The following is a 16,964-nucleotide window of genomic DNA, read 5'->3' on the forward strand; positions in this document are numbered from 1 at the left end:
CAGCTGGTTAAGCACCTATGTGTAACACTACCATTTTATGTAGGACATTAGTTCAAGTTCGTGGCTGCTCTGCTTCCAATCCAGCTCCCTATTAACTGGCCTGGGAAAAGCAGCAAAACATGACCATGTATTTGGGCTCCTGCCACTACAGTGGGACACCAGGTGGAATTCCAAGCTCTTCACTTCATCACTGCCTTGCCCCGTTTGGGGAGAGAACGAGTGGATGGAAGCCCCTTTCTCTCTGCCGCTCAAGTAAATTAAAAACAAAGCAACTCATGGAAAATGCTTATTATATAAAGTTTTTCATGGATTTCAAATTTTGCATTAAAATAAGATTATCTCTGTAATTTCTTAAAGTACCTCATAGTTTCATCTGAACTACGCTTTTAAGTCAATCAAAAAATTTTTTAAATATGCAGAGGAAAAAACTATAAACAAGTTTTGTTTGGGGGACTATGCATATTTTCACTTAAGCTAACAATTTTTTATTTTCTAATTTCTAGAAGTTCTTCATAATAAAACTGTTAAAATAAATGGAAATATTACTTTCATTTATATACATTAATAATGAAAATCAGTAAATAAGATTCAGAAAATAATGCTATTTACAATACAATAACATTAAATACATAAAAAAAAAACTCAGGAATAATCCTAACCAAGAAGATAGAAGACTTTTACAATGCTACACACATTACCAAAGAAGTAAATAACACAATTAAATAAAATAGCATCTTATTTTCATGGATTAGAAGGATTACTGTTAGAAAGATGTCCACATTTTAAAAATATATATTGATAGATTCAGTGCAATGAATCAAAATTCTAATGTCATGTTTTACAGAAAGGGAAAAATTCACCCTAAAATTCCTAAGAAATTTCAAGGGACTTTGCGTGGCCAACATGATTTTTAAAAAGAATATAGTATGGAGACTTTCATGTCCTCGTTTCAAAACTTTATGAAACTACTGTAATCAAAACAAAATTATACTTACATAAAAGGAAATGAATGGAGCAAAACAGAGAGGTTGGAAATAAACCCTTATAAATATATGATCAGGGCCCATCAAGTGGTTAAGGTCCTCGCCTTGCACGCCCGGGATCCCATATGGGCGCCTGTTCTATCCCGGCAGACCCGCTTCCCTTCCAGCTCCCTGCCTGTGACCCGGGAAAGAGGTCGAGGACGGCCCAAAGCTTTGGGACCCTGCACCCGCGTGGGAGACCCGGAAGAGGCTCCTGGCTTCGGATTGGCATAGCATCAGCCGTTGCGCTCACTTGGGGAGTGGATCATTGGACGGAAGATCTTCCTCTCTGTCTCTCTTCTCTGTATATCCGCCTTTCCAATAAAAAAATAATAAAAATAAATCTTTTAAATAAATAAATAAATAAATAAATAAATAAATAAATATATGATCAAATGATCTTCAACAGAGATACCAAGATCACTCAATAGAGGAAAAGATAGTCTCTTCAACCAATAGTGTCATGAAAACTGGATTGAAAATACAGAGGTTAGGACCTTACCTAATTGTCAATATACAAAGTGAACTCAAAACTAACTAAAGATCTAACTTAGACTTAGTTACAAGACTCCTAGAAGGAAGTGTGTGAAGGGAAAGCACAACGCAGGATTTGGCAGTGCCCTTGCAGACAACATGAAAAGCAAGAGCAATCAGAGCAAAGATAGACAAATGGAACTACATAAAACTTAAGTACTTTTGTGCATGAAAATAATAAACAGAGTGATAAAGGCAACCGATGGAATAAATATTCTTAAGTCATATCTTTTCTTAATTATTCTTTTCAGGGCCAACATTGTGGTGATGCAAATTAAACTGCCATTTGTGATGGCAGCATTTTACATGAGCACTGCAGCCAGGAGCAGCCCATGTGGGCACAGTTCCATTGTCTTTCCAAGTGTCTTAGCAGCGAGCTGGATATAAAGGGCTGCGGATTGTGGCCAGGACTCCAACAGGCACGGGTCTGACTTGCTGGTGTCGTGGCAGCTGCTCAATGCACCACACCACAGTTACTGGCCTTGACTCAAAGATTTCCACCTGGAAGTTTCCTTAACAAACATTTACATCTCACCACCCCAGGTACTCTATTCCGTGTCATTAACTCACTTTTTATTTTCTTCATAATATTTATTGTGATATGAAAATATGCTATTTATTTGCTTAGTTTTCTCTTAAAAAGTCCGTCTTGTATGATGTAACATAAGGAATGTGTCACAAGAGGAGGCGTGGACTCAAAGGTGTCTCACCTCACACAGCCTATGTATGCAGCCGACCCTCAATTAGTGTTTGCTAAAGGAATCAATGAGGACACATGAAAAACCACAAAAGTAATGAGAACTTGATCTGCAAAAGAAAGGAGCAGAATGAGGGGCACTAGGAATGAGGAAGTATAGCAGCAAGTACAGATAGAGAGGTTAAATAATGGCGTGTTCTAGAACACAGCACGCTTACCACAGTCTACTACAACTTATGATATAATTCAAAATCATTATAAGAGCCAAAGGTTTTCAAAATATAGAAGTGACAGTTGAGAAAATGAAAACACTAATTAACTGTAATTTGATCACTGCATATTACATGCATGTATCAAATCATCACACCAGGACCTGGCGCAGAAGCCTAGTGGCTAAAGTCCTCGTCTTGATTGTGCCAGGATCCCATGCGGGTGCCAGTTCTAATCCTGGCAGCCCCACTTCCCATTCAGTTCCCTGCCTGTGGCCTGGGAAAGCAGTAAAGGATGGCCTAAAGCCTTGGCACCCTGCACCTGTGTGGGAGACCCAGAAGAGGATTCCCGGCGCTTGAACAGGAAGAAGACCAGAAATGTTTCTGATTCTTTTTGAGAATATTTGCATATGTGTCATGAAATATCTGGAGGATGGGACCCAAGTCTAAACACGCAAATTGTGTTGATATCCACCCCCCCACACACATTTCATGTTCACCTTGCACACATGGCCAGAGAGAATGTTATCCAATACAGACTCAAACCTGTCACAGAAAATCAGATGTGAAATTTTCTCTTAAAAATATTTATTTATTTGAAAGGCAGAGTTACAGAAAGAGAGAGAAAAAAAGAAAGAGAGCGAGCGATCTTCCATTTGCTGCTTCACCCCTCAAATGACGGCAGTGACCAGAGCCGGGCCAGGCCAAGGTCAGCAGCTTCCAGCTCTGTCCAGGGCTCTCATGTAGTGTGACAGGGGCCGCATCACTTGAGCCATGTGCTGCTGCTTTCCCAGACGCATTAGAATGGAGCAGCCTGGACTTGAGTGGGGGCTCATATAGGATGCTGGCACCGTAGGCAGCTTAACCTAATGTGCTACAACATTAAGCTAAAGTGTGAGGTTTTCTATCTGTGCCATTTGGAATTCACAGCATTTCAGCTCTGGGAGTGCTTTGGACTTGAGATCTGGGACTGCTCAGTCTGCTCAGGAGCTAGGCATGGTTCCTGTAGTGTGTCTTCTACATCTAGTTCCAAGCCTTGCCACACACCTTGGCTTCTAGTGATCCAAAGAGACTCTGTGGACCTTGCTCACAGGTGTCCTGTCCCTTCCCGAGGCCTTCCTGTGCTGCCAGCCCCTGACCATGCAGCTTGCTCTGCTGGGGAGCCTGTGTCATTTTCATCATAGAATGTCTTACTGAAAGTTTTATTTGTTTGCTTCAAACAGAGAGTCTTTGAAATTACAATTATGGGTTTGGCTTTAGAATGATCTTTTAAAAGACTTACTTATTTATTTAATCTATTTGAATGCAGAGCCACAAAGGTGATAAGAGGAGAAAAATGAGGGAGAGGAGATGAGGGGAAGGAGAAAAGAAGATCTTCATACGTGCTTCACCCCCCAAATGACTACATTGGCTGGAGCTGGTTCAGGTCAAAGCCTGTAGCCTGAGCCTCTATTCAGGCTTCCTATGTTGGTGACAGGGTCCAAGAACTGAGGGCCATTATCTCCTGCTGTCTTTCCACTCACCGGCAGGAAGCTGGATTAGAAGCAGAACAGCTGGGATGTGAGACCACAGCAGAAGGACTTTAATGGCGGTACTGACACAGCTTTGAGGCCATCCCTCAGCCTTCTGCGAGTTAGCAGACAAGCAAGCCAGAGCCTCCTGTATACATCATCTGTAGGAGGAAGCGCGGCCCTCACGCTCCTGGCAGATCGGCTGAACTTGAGATATGCCGAAAGAACTCCAAAGGGTGAACTGCTCTTATACCATCAGCGTGTAATTCTGTTTTCACCACAACAGCACGGGCAAAACAATTCAGGACTAGTTGATCACATACTGCCTTGGGTCGCCCCTTTGAGACTGCCAGATGATCATAATAATTGTATTTAATCACCATAAACATTTTGCGTCTATACAACACATAAGTTGTGCATGATTGAATATGAAATTACCACCACTTTGTAGCTTTAACCAGTACAAGTTTTGTCATCTCTTAGGCTCTGTGAATCAGGAATCCAGGTCTGGCTTTAGGGGGGGTCCTCTGCTTCATGTCTTTCATTGGGAGTACAATTCAGGTATTGGCCAGTTCAGGGGGCCTACCTGAACTCAACTGAGGAGGCACCGGCTTCCACAGTGAAATGATTGGCTTAGAATGATTCTTTTCCATTTCTGGTGCTGAGAGCCTCAGTTCCTTGTGGATTCGCTAGAGGGCGCCCTCCGGGGTCTCACCACTAACAGGTAGCTTGCTTTTCCAAGCCAGAAAAGTCTGTGAGGCCGATGGAAGACGGATTCCCACATACCCGAAGCATGGATGTGGCATTCCAGCACTTTTTCCAGAGGCTGATGTTTGGAAGCCAGTTACATGTTCCTTCGTTGAGAGAGGAGATTCCGTCAGCAAATGAGTAGCTGGAGTTGGGGTTCTGGGGCCATCTACCATACAAAGACAGACAGCGGGATCCGAGTGTGTGGAGACCAGATTTCACTCGTTTCATAGAAGAAGGCAAACGGTGTAAGTTTTTTCTAGTAACTTAGATGAATGCTATACAAGATAAAAAGCGCAAGTCTTGGAAAAGTGACCGATGGCCGAGCACAGCCCTGCCTCCCTGCACGATGTCAAAATGACAAAGACGCAGTGGTGAAAGGGCACCCAAGTATCAAAACATCACAGGGTGACCCAAAAATAGGCACAGCTTTTGTGTCAAATATTTTCAAATAAAACAGGTATTCAAAATAGTTACACAGGGGCTAGTGGTGTGCTCAGTATGTCAAGCCACTGCCTGAAATGTTGGCACGCCAGATGAATCCCTGTTTGAGTCCTGCCTGCTCCACTTTGATCCAGTTCCCGGGTTATGTTCCTGGGGAAGCAGCAGAGGATGGTCTGAAGGCTTGGGTCCCTGCCACCCACGTGGGAGACCAGGATGGAATTCCAGGCTCCTGACTTTGGCCTGTCCCAACTCCAGCTACGTTGGCCATTTAGGCGAATGAACCAATGGATGGAAGCTTTCTCATCCTCTCTTCCCTTCCCTTTGTAACTCTCCCTTTCACATAAATAAATCTTTAAAAAAAATAATAAAACAACAAAAAAAGCAGGGTGATAGAACTCTCCATGGGTCACCTGCTAGGGATGGAGAGGCACCGTGAGATGGAGGGTGCCTTGGTTTTTCAGATTGTATGGAAGTCAGAAGCAGGAGAAGGAGCAAGAGTAGCCCGGATGACGCCTGGTGGCCATTCAGCTCCCGCCCTGAAAGGGAATTCTGTGAGCCGTGCGAGGCACAATTGGAAATTACTTATCTATCCTACATTTCAGACAAATCATTCTTGGTAAAAGGATCTTACCGTGTCCTTTGTTCTAGCCCCTTGCTCGCTTCAGTGAAGGGACTCTAATGAACTAACAGAGTTAACTGGCCTTGACTAGTTAAAGTTTAAAAGTAGCTTTCCATTCTCTAATGAATGCCTCCTAGCAACTCAGTACAACCTGTGACAGCAGCTGCAGGGACCGGCTCTGCTCTGCGCTGTGCCTTCTGCAGGTTCCACTCCTCGGGGTCAGCTACGATATAAATAATAACTGAACCAGTCAAAGCACAGTCCTCCTTCTGTCACAGAGGCAGGCCTAACATTAGGTCCTAATGCCAGTGCCATTCACCTCACTTCATTTCCTGTAGGCACTGTGTCACCTCACATCCTCACCTGAGGACGAGTAGTGCGCACGATACTGAGAGACCATACTCACACTTCCCTTGCCGGTGTGCTTCATTATTTATGACTGTTGTCACTGTTTTTACGGTGGTTAATGTAAACCTTGTTGTTAAATAAATTGTTAAACAGTTTAAACTTTCTTGAGGCCAAAACAGTGGCTCAGTAAGCTGGTCCTCCTCTGCCTGTGGTGCCAGCGTCTCATAAGGGCTTCAGCTCAAGTCCCGGCTGTTCCACTTCCAATCCGGCTCCCTGTTCATGGCCTGGGAAAGCAGCAGAGGAGGCCCAAGCCTTTGGGCTCTGCACCTGGGGGAAGACCTGAAAGAAGCTCCTGGCTCCTGGCTTCAGGTTGATGCAGCTCCAGCCCTTACAGCACTTGAGGAGTGAACTAGTAGGTGGAAGATATCTTTCACTCTGTCTCTTTATCTCGTGCTCTTGTCTGTAATTCTTTCTGTAAATCTGCCTTACAAAAATTTTTTAAAAGTCTTAAAAAAAAAAAAACCTGGTCCCAGTGTAAAAGCCTAGTGGCTCAAGTCCTCGCCTTGCACACGTCAGGATCCCATATGGGAGTCGGTTTGTGTCCCAGCTGCTTTGCTTCCCTTCCAGCTCCCTGCTTGTGACCTGCGAGGCCAGTAGAGGACGGCCTTTGGGCCCTGCACCTGCATGGGAGACCTGGAGGAAGCTCCTGGCTCCTGGCTTTAGATCGACTCAACTCTGGCCATTGCAGCCAGCCACCTGGGGAGTAAACCAGTGGATGAAAGATCTTTCTGTCTCTCCTCTCTGTAGATCTGACTTTCCAATAAATAAATCTTTTTTTAAAAGATTGTTGTAGAAAAAATTACAATTATGACAATTTTTATTACTATCTGTGAAAATATTAGTATGTGCGATTTTAGGCGGGCACTGGAAGTGCCCAAGCTAGCCTCATGGATGAGGGGGTCACTGAACTGCATAAAGCTCTCCTGGGCCGCGCTGCGATAGACTAGGGCTTTGCATGTCTGAGCTCATCCCAGTGCTGAGGAGTATGAGCGCTGACATGTCCTGGTGGTGAGACTCTGGCTCAGACTGTGGATGCCAGAGTTAGCACAGGATCCGACACTGGCTCCTCCTGAGGCCTTGGGCACACTGCCTAACTTCTCCTCCCTCAGAAAGAGAATATGAATAACGGTACTTACGGGCCCGGGTCATAGCCTAGCGGTTAAAGTCCTTGCCTTGCAGGCTCCAGGATTCCGTATGGGTGCTAGTTCATGTCCCAGCTGCTCCACTTCCCATCCAGCCTCCTGCTTGTGCCCTGGGAAAGCAGTCGAGGATGGCCCAAAGCCTTGGGACCCTGCACCTGTGTGGGAGACCCAAAAGATACTCCTGGCTTCAGATCAGTTCAACTCCAGCAGTGTGGCCACTTGAGGAGTAAAGCAGTGGATGGAAGTACTCTGTCTCTTCTTTTCTCTGTAAATCTGACTTTCCAATAAAAGCAAATAAAAACAAAACAAAACAGTGCTCCGTCCTCGTGCTGACACAGGAATCAGGAGGATGGACGGGGATCTGGATGGAGAACACTGCCCACAGCGCTGGCTGCTACCTGCCGTGTGCTGTTTTAAATCCTCACCTGTAATCCAAGGTGGCCACAGGGACCTGCCTCCACATTTTACTCCCAGACCTGCCCAACACAGGTAAACCAAAAGAGAAAGCTTTAAATCTCTCTGGCTTTTAAGTTTCAGACTTAAAGTTCAACATAAGCATTTTTACTTAAATCCAAAATTGTGCAAATAAAATTCTATCTTAACACATGTGTATCCACACTCCTTTGATAGCTTATTTTTATTATTTATTTATTAATGTACACCTGGGGACCATGCACTAAGTCCTTCTGACTGGTTGGTGTTGATCTACTTTGGGAAGAGATGGGATGGCACTGTCATTGCAGCAAATGGTCAGTAGATGGCGGTGCAGGGAGCAATCTCTGCAAGCTGACTCCGGAACAGGTTATCAGAAGAAAAGAAAGGCTGAAGACAAATTGGCAACCCCTGTTCACAATAGTTTTAGGGAAATTTTTAAAGTTAAAACGAAATGAATGTATTTTTTCACATTGCACTGCTAGAGGAAGTATCTATTTGTCTACATCCTCCACCTTCCCAGGAGGCAACAGACCTCATAGCAAAGTATTTCACACAAGTCTACTTGATCACATCCTCAAAGGATGAGGATGCTAAGAATTGGTCTAAGGTTAACATAAAGGTTGATCTACAAGAGTGACAGTCAGATGGGGGGAGGGGTGGTCTGCAGGGGGTTGGTGAGTCTTGCCAAATACATTTGACAGAAACTGGATGCTTGTGTGATTGTCATAACTCGAGGGAGAGTTTGCTGCAGCCTCCAAGGGCCGAGACCAGATGTCACGGAGCAACGATGCAAAGGACAGTCTCCCAGGACAAAAACGTTCCCTGGCCCCCAGATGTCATCTGCACTTAATCCTCGTGCGCAGGCGTACAACTCACTCATGGAACTATCTTCAAGGGGGGAAAATTGACAAACTTAATTTAAAAAAAATAGAGGACCGTTAACAAAATATGAAGGATGGCTCTTCAATTCATGATCAAGAAACCCTTAAAAGGGATGTTGCGGAACTATGGATCCTAATTATAAATCTCACATAGCAAAAATTTACAAAAGGAAAAATTTTAGCCATATTCCATAAATCAGGCTCTTAAAGCGTGCATACGTTATAAGTCGGGTTTTTTTCTTTTTTAATTTACATACCTGAATATGAGGATGTACATGGTGGTTGTCCGGGAATGATGCAATTATGTATTTTGTTCTCATTTCCTGCTATTTTGTATTTTTTTTCTTCAATGGACACTGTCCTTACATGTGAATTTTAAGGAGAAGTTTGAGGACCACGGCAGCTGCTTCTTTTCAAGAGAATCATGCAACAAAATGCTTCAAGCTAAAACTAAGGTTTAAAAGAAAAACCAAACTTTAAAATAGTAACTTTTTCCTTAATACATCCCTAAATTTCCCTGCCTTTATGAATCTCTATTCTCCACTTCCATAAATCTGACTTTTTTTTTTCAGATTTCATGTGTGAGATCACATAATATCATGTTTCTGTGCTTGGCTTAACTAAAACATCCTTCAACCTCACTCACATTTTCACACATTATAGGAGCTCCTTCTCTTTAAAGGGTGAATGCTCTTTTGTTACACATGTCACATTGTCTTTATGCATTGATCTATTGATAGATGATTAGATCGTGTCTTGGCCATTGTCAACAGGTACAGAGTTGACGCGTGCAGAGGTCTCCTCAATATGTTGATGTGAATTCTTTGATTAGATGAACAAAAGTGAGATTGCTGGATCACATGGTATTTAGGTATATTCTTATTTTTTAAAAGAAATTCCCATATTGTTTTCTAGTAAAAAGTCATGCTTTTCATTATGCTTGCCTGGTATTACGTAATCTTTCTGTTTCCTTTGTTCCAATCATTTTCTCAATATATCCAGGCTTATTTTACCTTTTCTAACCTGAAATTTATTTATTTATTGTGATCTAGAATGTTAGCTTGTTGATCATTTTCTCAAGCTCTTCTAGGGTAAGGCAAACTGAAGAATAGACATGCCAAATTTGTTAGTGAAAAACATTTCAACTGTATAGGCCTGGTGTGATGGCCTAGTGGCTAAAATCCTTGCCTTGCATGTGCCAGGATCCCATATATGCACCGGTTCATGTCCCAGCTGCTCCACTTCCCATCTAGCTCTCTGCTTGTGGCCTGGGAAAGCAGTTGAGGTCGGCCCAAAGCCTTGGGACCCTGCACCCGCATGGGAGGCCTGGAGGAAAGGGCTCCTGACTTTGGAAAAGCTCAGCTCTGGCCATTGCACTCACTTGGGGAGTGAAGCAGCAGACGAAAGATGTTTCTCTGTGTATCTCCTTTTCTTTGGATATCTATCTTTCCAAAAATTCAATGGTACTCCTCAAGGCCTTGCATTAGCTTTCTGGGTGTTCTTAGAATGGTACTAAAATATGAGAAGACAGGGAACTGGGCTACCGCATATTTTGTCAGCAACACAGCCATACCACAAGCTAACATTCTAAGTTATGAAGTCTCATCTGGGTGACAAACGATATAAGAATACAAGCGTTCAAATCTCCTACTGTAACTTTCACTAAGGGAGTACTCAGAGCCAACAGATGACATCTGACAAAGTAGAACTAGGTAATACATGTCCACCTTTCAGCTGACTGGCGAATACGAGTGAAGCCTGGTTTGTGTGTAAATCAAAGCCATTCGGTTGCTAGACATGTGTAGTTATCATCCAGGAAGCCAATGCTATCATTTGATGAGAGTTCCAAGCCCAATTTGCACACAGGAACAGAAAAGCAAGCCCAAGAAAGACCTGTGATCGGGGGCGCCCGGAGCTCCATCCCTCGGCAGCTGCTTGTGTGTCTGAGAAATGTCTCCTGGCTCAGCGCTTAGCCTGAGCCATCAAGGGAGGTGGTTACTCTTCCTTCCGTCCAAAACTCATGGCAGCCATTCCCGGTTCTCCAATGACACTTTCCCACTCATATTGCATGGAGCACCCCTCTGGGTTTTTCGGGGAACTCTGTCACATGTTTGGTTATGAAGAGACACTTGGTGTTGGAGAACTCGGGGAGTTCATGTCCCATCACAGAGAATGTGTGGCAGCCCAGGCAATAGAAAATGGCGACAGTCAAGCTGGACCCCCCTAAAATATTCTGACGTGCCCACAAGTTGACCTTTGCCACGACCTCAAGTTCTAGGGGAGTCCTTCCTATGGGTGAGAGTGTGTATCTCAAGAAAATATCTCCTTTCTTTGTCTAGCAGAACCTCTGAAGGTCACATCCTGTGTGACACATCCCGGAAGACCAGATTACAGAGACCCAGGAGCAGAATCAAGTCTCATCGTTGCTCCTAACGGTGCCGGGCAGTTGGGCAGCAGACGGTGAACCTTCCCCTTAGCCTCAGATCAGCACCCGGCTACAAAGTTTCGCAACAGGCCAGGCAAAGGCACACAGGTCCTTTGCAGGTTTGAGGTTTGTCGTCACCTTTGCCAGAGGGTTGGCCAGTTGAGGGCGGCGTGCCCAGCCTCGAGTAGACAAGAATTCCTGACAGTTCCCTTCTCGTCACCGTGTGCCTGCGTTCGCCTAGTTGACTGGACGGTCTTTTGTGCTCATGACAATGTTAGCCTAGTTGACTGGATGGTTTTTCATGCTGGGGTTGCGGTTAAACCCCCCACCCCACACACACACAGCGGTCACTGGGACCGCCCCCTCTTCCACGTGCAGGCACGGGACGGTCGGCCAAGCTTCTGAGTCCGCCTCCTACACACTTTTGGGACAGATTCGTCCAACTCGCGAAAGGTGGATAACGTTTCTAAGAATTGGGCACGTGCCCGGGGCCCCAGGCTCCACAGACCCGCACCCCACAGCTTGCCTTGACAGTCCGCCCTCCGCCGGGCACGGTCGCCCTCCTTCGCTCGCCTGAGGAAAATCCAGCCAAGTTCAAGATCCGAAACGTCTACACGCTGGGAAGACAGGATTTGAAACAGCACAAAAAGGGCATTTCAGTCTCCGAAAAAAATGTGAACTACTGTTAAAAGCAACACGTTCAGTTTATCAAAAGCATTTGTCCAAATTCGGCTTCCTCAGAGACTCAGAAATTTGGGGAGTAACACGTGCACAACCACAGGAGTTGTCTGCAAGTTGTGAGGAACCCGACGGGGATTTTCTCTGTCACCTCGGCCAGGAGGCCTCGACGAAGCCTTGGACACCCAACCCCGAGGGCATTGACTCCGCCACGCCGACAGGAGGCGCTCGTGCACACGCACCTTTCCCGCCACCTCCGGGCACGCCCCAGCCCGGCGTCTCCCGGCCTTCTTGAGAGCCCGCCGGGAAGTTCCTCTTCCGGGGTGTGCGGGACCCGGATGTAAGCGTGCTATATAAGCGCCGCCCCGCGCCCGTGTGGTTCTTTCGGGAAGACGCTGTCGCGGCTGCCGGGAGGGCTTCGTCGGCCGCTCCGGCTCCTGACTCACCGCTGTTCGCTCTCGCCGAGGAACAAGTCGGTCAGGAAGCCGCGCCACAGCCATGGTGAGAGCGGCGGCCCTCTGGGACCGTGCCGGGCTGGGGCGGAGGGAGGCGGCGAGGATGAGCCGGCGTGGGCGGGCGGCATGGCTGCGGCACGGAGTGTGCGAGCCCAGGTGGACAGGGGGCACGGCTGCGGTGTGGGGTGGACGAGCGCGGGTGGACAGGGGGCACGGCTGCGGTGTGGGGTGGACGAGATCTCAGGTGGACAGGGGCACGGCTCCCACACGGGGTGTGCGAGCCCAGGTGGACAGGGGTACGGCTGCGGTGTGGGGTGGACGAGCGCGGGTGGACGGGGCAGGCTGCGGTGTGGGGTGGACGAGCGCGGGTGGACGGGGCAGGCTGCGGTCTGGGGTGGACGAGCGCGGGTGGACAGGGGCAGGCTGCGGCACGGGGTGGGTAGGGGCACGGCTCCCGCACGGGGCAGGCTGCTGCGGGACGCTCAGGTGTTACAGGGGGCGGCCGGCGGCCAGGCCGAGCTCGGGATGAACGAGTAAACCTGGGGCTGCTGTGAGACGCTCGTGGTCCAGGAATGAATGGCGATTCCTGGCATGCTCACGGAGCCCCGTGCTCCCGCAGGCTTTTAAGGACACCGGCAAGACGCCCGTGGAGCCCGAGGTGGCCATCCACCGCATCAGGATCACGCTGACCAGCCGCAACGTCAAGTCCCTGGAGAAGGGTCGGTACTTAGTGGGGTGGTGGGTTGGACCTAGTGAGACGGGGGTGAGGGAAGGAGCCATTTGTTTGAATAGTTGTTGATCAAATGGTAGCGTAGCTCCCATGTTCTTAATTGTCTCCCTGCTGCACTTTCAGTCCCAGCTAATGGTAAGGCCCGACACAGCTGGCTATGAGGAAATACCTGTGTTGAATGCACGGTGATAACTTCATACGCTATTCTGAGCCGGCAGAGGGGAGCAGTGTTAGGCTGCCTGTGTAGTGAATGAGCTTGTAAGACTTTTTTTCCCCTTGCTAGTGTGTGCTGACTTGATCAGAGGAGCAAAGGAGAAGAATCTGAAAGTGAAAGGACCAGTTCGGATGCCTACCAAGGTAAAATAGACCCCAGGAACATGTCTCGTGTTGAGTGCTGGGGTTAAGTACCTCGTCAGCAGTGAGTGCCTGCAGGAGCTGCGGGTTGTCACCAGCTGCGGGCCTGGCTCACGGATTGATGGGAACTGCACCTGCTAACGCAGGCCCTTTCAGAGGAACATGCCCTGTGTAATTGTTTTAGCAGATGTCCTACAGTAAACATTTGGTCTCCTTTGTTGCAGACTTTGCGAATCACTACCAGAAAAACGCCCTGTGGGGAAGGATCCAAGACCTGGGACCGCTTCCAGATGAGGATCCACAAGCGGCTCATCGACCTGCACAGTCCTTCGGAGATTGTGAAGCAGATCACCTCCATCAGCATTGAGCCAGGGGTGGAGGTGGAGGTCACCATCGCAGATGCCTAAGCCCACCGACTATTTTAATAAATTGATTGCCGGTTGTTAACACTTCGTGGTCTTCATTATTTAGGGTGCCAATAAATTAAGGGGTATGGAGGTGCTATTTGAAGTTCATTTGCCTTTTCAGTTGACATAATGGTTGTGGATAGCCTGTAGTGGGTCATTGTTCATGTGTTCTAGAGGCAGCTAAACGAGTTGGTTTAATTTTATCCATTATTTGGAAACAGTTTTTAGTACATAAGACCTGACTGTTGATTGATTCATAACAGTATGACAATGATGTTGACTGTGTATTGACAAAAGTCTTGGTATTGTCCACGGTGGATCTGCCTAGCTGGTAGGCAGTGCCCTAGATTTTGGAAGTTTCTAGTACAAGTCTGGAAAATGGCGTTGGTGTGAATAGAATAGTGTCCTTGATGTCTTTGCATGGGACACATTTTGATGAGGTTAAACCCTTGTAATGTAACCAGCTTCTTAACTTACGAGGGAACGCTGACTGTCCATCAGGAATGACCGATTTGGTCCTTGTTAAGTCAGTATCCATGATGCTGAGGTCTCACATCTGAAGCACCTGGAAGGCAGCAGCAATGACACCAGACATTTGGGTCCCTGTGAACTGGAGACACAGAAGGCTCTGGATAAATGTATTGTGCAGGGGGTGTACTTACAGAGGCCAGGCTGAGGTATTCCATCCTGGGTCACTTGGCTACAGCTGGAGTCTAGTGTAGGTCTCCCCTGTGGGTGCAGAGACCCAAAGACTTGGGCCACATTCTGCTGGCTTCTCAAGTGCAGGAGCAAGGATCTGAAGTGGTGCAGCAGGGACTGCTGTTGGCCTCTGTACATTTTCTTAAGTTCCTGAGGCCTACGTTCCTGTTTCATAGGATAGTGTCCAGATCGGCGGGCAGGTCTTACATCCTTACATCACAGTGCAGAATACTGCAGGCCTGCCAGGCAGTGGCGAATGGAACTACCAGATGGAGCTCGCTAGTGATCTTAGGAAATGCACTTTGTCAATACCCCAAGTACCAAAACGGATGGCTTTCCCATGAAATACTACAAAGGTGAGATTGTTTTAATTGATAATCAGAACTCTGGAACGTAATTGGCATCTTGAGAGCTGATGTTTTTGCCCTTGAAAACAGCTGCTTGTGACCAAAATACCCAGGAAATCTGCCTCAGGATAGCAAAGATACTGAAAGAAAAGCTCTGTAATATTGAGTTTTAATTAAGCTTAGTTGAATTTTAAATTTTTTAAATTAAATTTTAAAATATTTTTAAATTGAATTTAAGACACTGCTTGGGGCACCCCCATCTCATTCTGGAGTGTTGGTTCAAGTACTCTGCCTTGGGGCTCTGTTCAGGCATCCTGGGAAGGCCTAGCTGTTGGGAGACATTTGGGGAATGAACCAACAGACCGAAGCCATTCTTTCTCAGGCAAAACTTGGGGTATTGGAAACACGGATAGGTTAAATGGCAATAAGCCAATGAGCCTAATTATGAAACACTTTAATATAAAGTAATTAGGTTTTTGTCTTTTTTTTTTTTTACAATGCACATTATCTTACTTTCACTGATAGTATAAATAGACACAAAATCTTTTCAACTTCTACAACAGGGTTGAAGATGGGACAGGTCTCTAATCCATATCTGAGTGGGCAAAGCTCGGTTCTGTTTGAGAAATGTGTCCCAGCAACCACTGAAGAAACACCTCTGACCACTACATCAGGTTTCTGCACCTAGCATCCCTGGAAAGCCTGTGAGTATGCTTTGAGTGTCAAAATGAGAGGATAGAATGAAGTTGAAATCCCTGGCTGTGTGGTCTCGTCATTCCAGATGTAGTACTTGGATATTTATATGTGGTTCCCTGACAACTTCGAGCCTCAGTTCTTGGTGCCAAGTGGAGATACTGATTGTCTCACATGCAGACACATGAGTTGTGCCCTTGTCTCAGCAAAACAAGATTTGCTAAGGCTATAGATGGCTTGTCTGGACCTTGGTTGCCATGGGATGTAGTGCGCTAGCTGGCCAGTGGCATTGATCAGGTTAAGCTGTGAGGACATGAAGACGTACACTTGAATCCCCATGGGCATGGTTTTTCTAAGTGCATCCTACTCAAAGGTTGACCAGGCAAGTGTAACTGTAAACCGGAGAACCTGACAAAGGCAAAGCTTTCTCTTAAAAGTAAGAAGAGCTAAAATAACCCTAGGTGTACCTTACTTTGTTAGTGAATTAGACTGGGAACTAGAGGATTAAGGTCTGCACATCTTATTAACTGCTATTTATTTATTTTCACCTTACACATTATGATTATCTTTCTTAACTTCAAAACAAGTCAAAATAGTGTTACTATTCTTCAAAACTTTGAATGTACATAGAAATATATGTAATATGTAGTTATTTTTATCTATATGAAAATCTGTTTCTAGAAGTGACTGATCGGGACGCATGTATCCATAACTGAGTGTGTAAGTTTGAGTCCTGACTTTTCTGGTCCGACTTCTTGCTGATGCACATCCTGGTAAGTAGTGATTGGATCCTTAACACTGGTGGGAAACTGTCAGGGTTCATCAGACTAGAATATGCTTAATGGAGAAATTGTGTTATTAATCATCCACACGGTCAGGATGATGTACTTTGTCTAAGAATACATAACCTTTGATGCCCTGAAGGAAGCAGGGTGTTATACAAAGCTTTCATTAATCCTTATCTTATGTGAAGCTAGCAATTCTTAGAATAATTTTTCTTATGTTAGCAAAACTGAAAAAATAAGGGAGAAGACATTAACACAGAATCTTGATAAGCTTTGATTTGTTACTCGTATCTCATGAACAGAGAGAGGGAAAGATAGTTTGAGGCCAGGGAACTTTTCTATTATTTGTAACCACAGGGAAACGCAAAGTAGAGATACAACACTGGGGTATTCAGTCTGCCACTTGGTATTCCTAGGTTAGTCACAAACCAAGGTGTTTCTGGCCTGTGAATAGCTCCCTTGTCCACCGATGCACTTAGTGCCTTCAAACTCCATCAAGTTCCCAGCTCTTGGCTTCAGTCTAGCCTACCTGATTGTTGCAGACATTGGGAAAGTTAACCCATGGTTGGAAAAGGTCTCTCTCTTTCAAGTAAACATTACAAAAGGAATCATTCTAAATGAATTAATTACAAATGAATTGGACTGGGTGCCTATGGGGGGAGGCAGTGACCTGCCGCCATGCTTCTGTGCCAGTGTGTGCCAGCTGGGATAAGGCAACCTGGGCCCTGAAGATGCAGGCTTG

The 16,964-nt window shown here is 46.0% G+C and overlaps 1 protein-coding gene and 1 non-coding gene across 2 annotated transcripts; both read left to right on the forward strand.

The window, feature by feature from the left end:
• Positions 1-12,118: 12,118 nt before the first annotated feature.
• Positions 12,119-13,738, forward strand: RPS20 (ribosomal protein S20). The gene is made up of 4 exons (XM_040972704.1): positions 12,119-12,253; positions 12,827-12,926; positions 13,221-13,294; positions 13,516-13,738. Exons 1-4 carry the CDS (start codon positions 12,251-12,253, stop codon positions 13,696-13,698), a joined length of 360 nt encoding a protein of 119 aa, XP_040828638.1. The 5' UTR covers positions 12,119-12,250; the 3' UTR covers positions 13,699-13,738.
• LOC121151412 lies at positions 13,090-13,154 on the forward strand. Its single transcript, XR_005883171.1, has one exon. It is a non-coding gene; the product is annotated as a small nucleolar RNA U54 (small nucleolar RNA).
• Positions 13,739-16,964: the final 3,226 nt, after the last annotated feature.

This window comes from Ochotona curzoniae, unplaced genomic scaffold, assembly GCF_017591425.1.
Source record: "Ochotona curzoniae isolate NIBS_2020 unplaced genomic scaffold, NIBS_Ocur_1.0 contig_2318, whole genome shotgun sequence".
NCBI lineage: Eukaryota > Metazoa > Chordata > Mammalia > Lagomorpha > Ochotonidae > Ochotona > Ochotona curzoniae.

Coding starts and splice junctions, on each gene's coding strand:
- RPS20 (XM_040972704.1), top strand. Junction 12,927..13,220: donor CGTCAAGTCCCTGGAGAAGG/GTCGGTACTTAG, acceptor TCCCCTTGCTAG/TGTGTGCTGACTTGATCAGA. Junction 13,295..13,515: donor CAGTTCGGATGCCTACCAAG/GTAAAATAGACC, acceptor CCTTTGTTGCAG/ACTTTGCGAATCACTACCAG.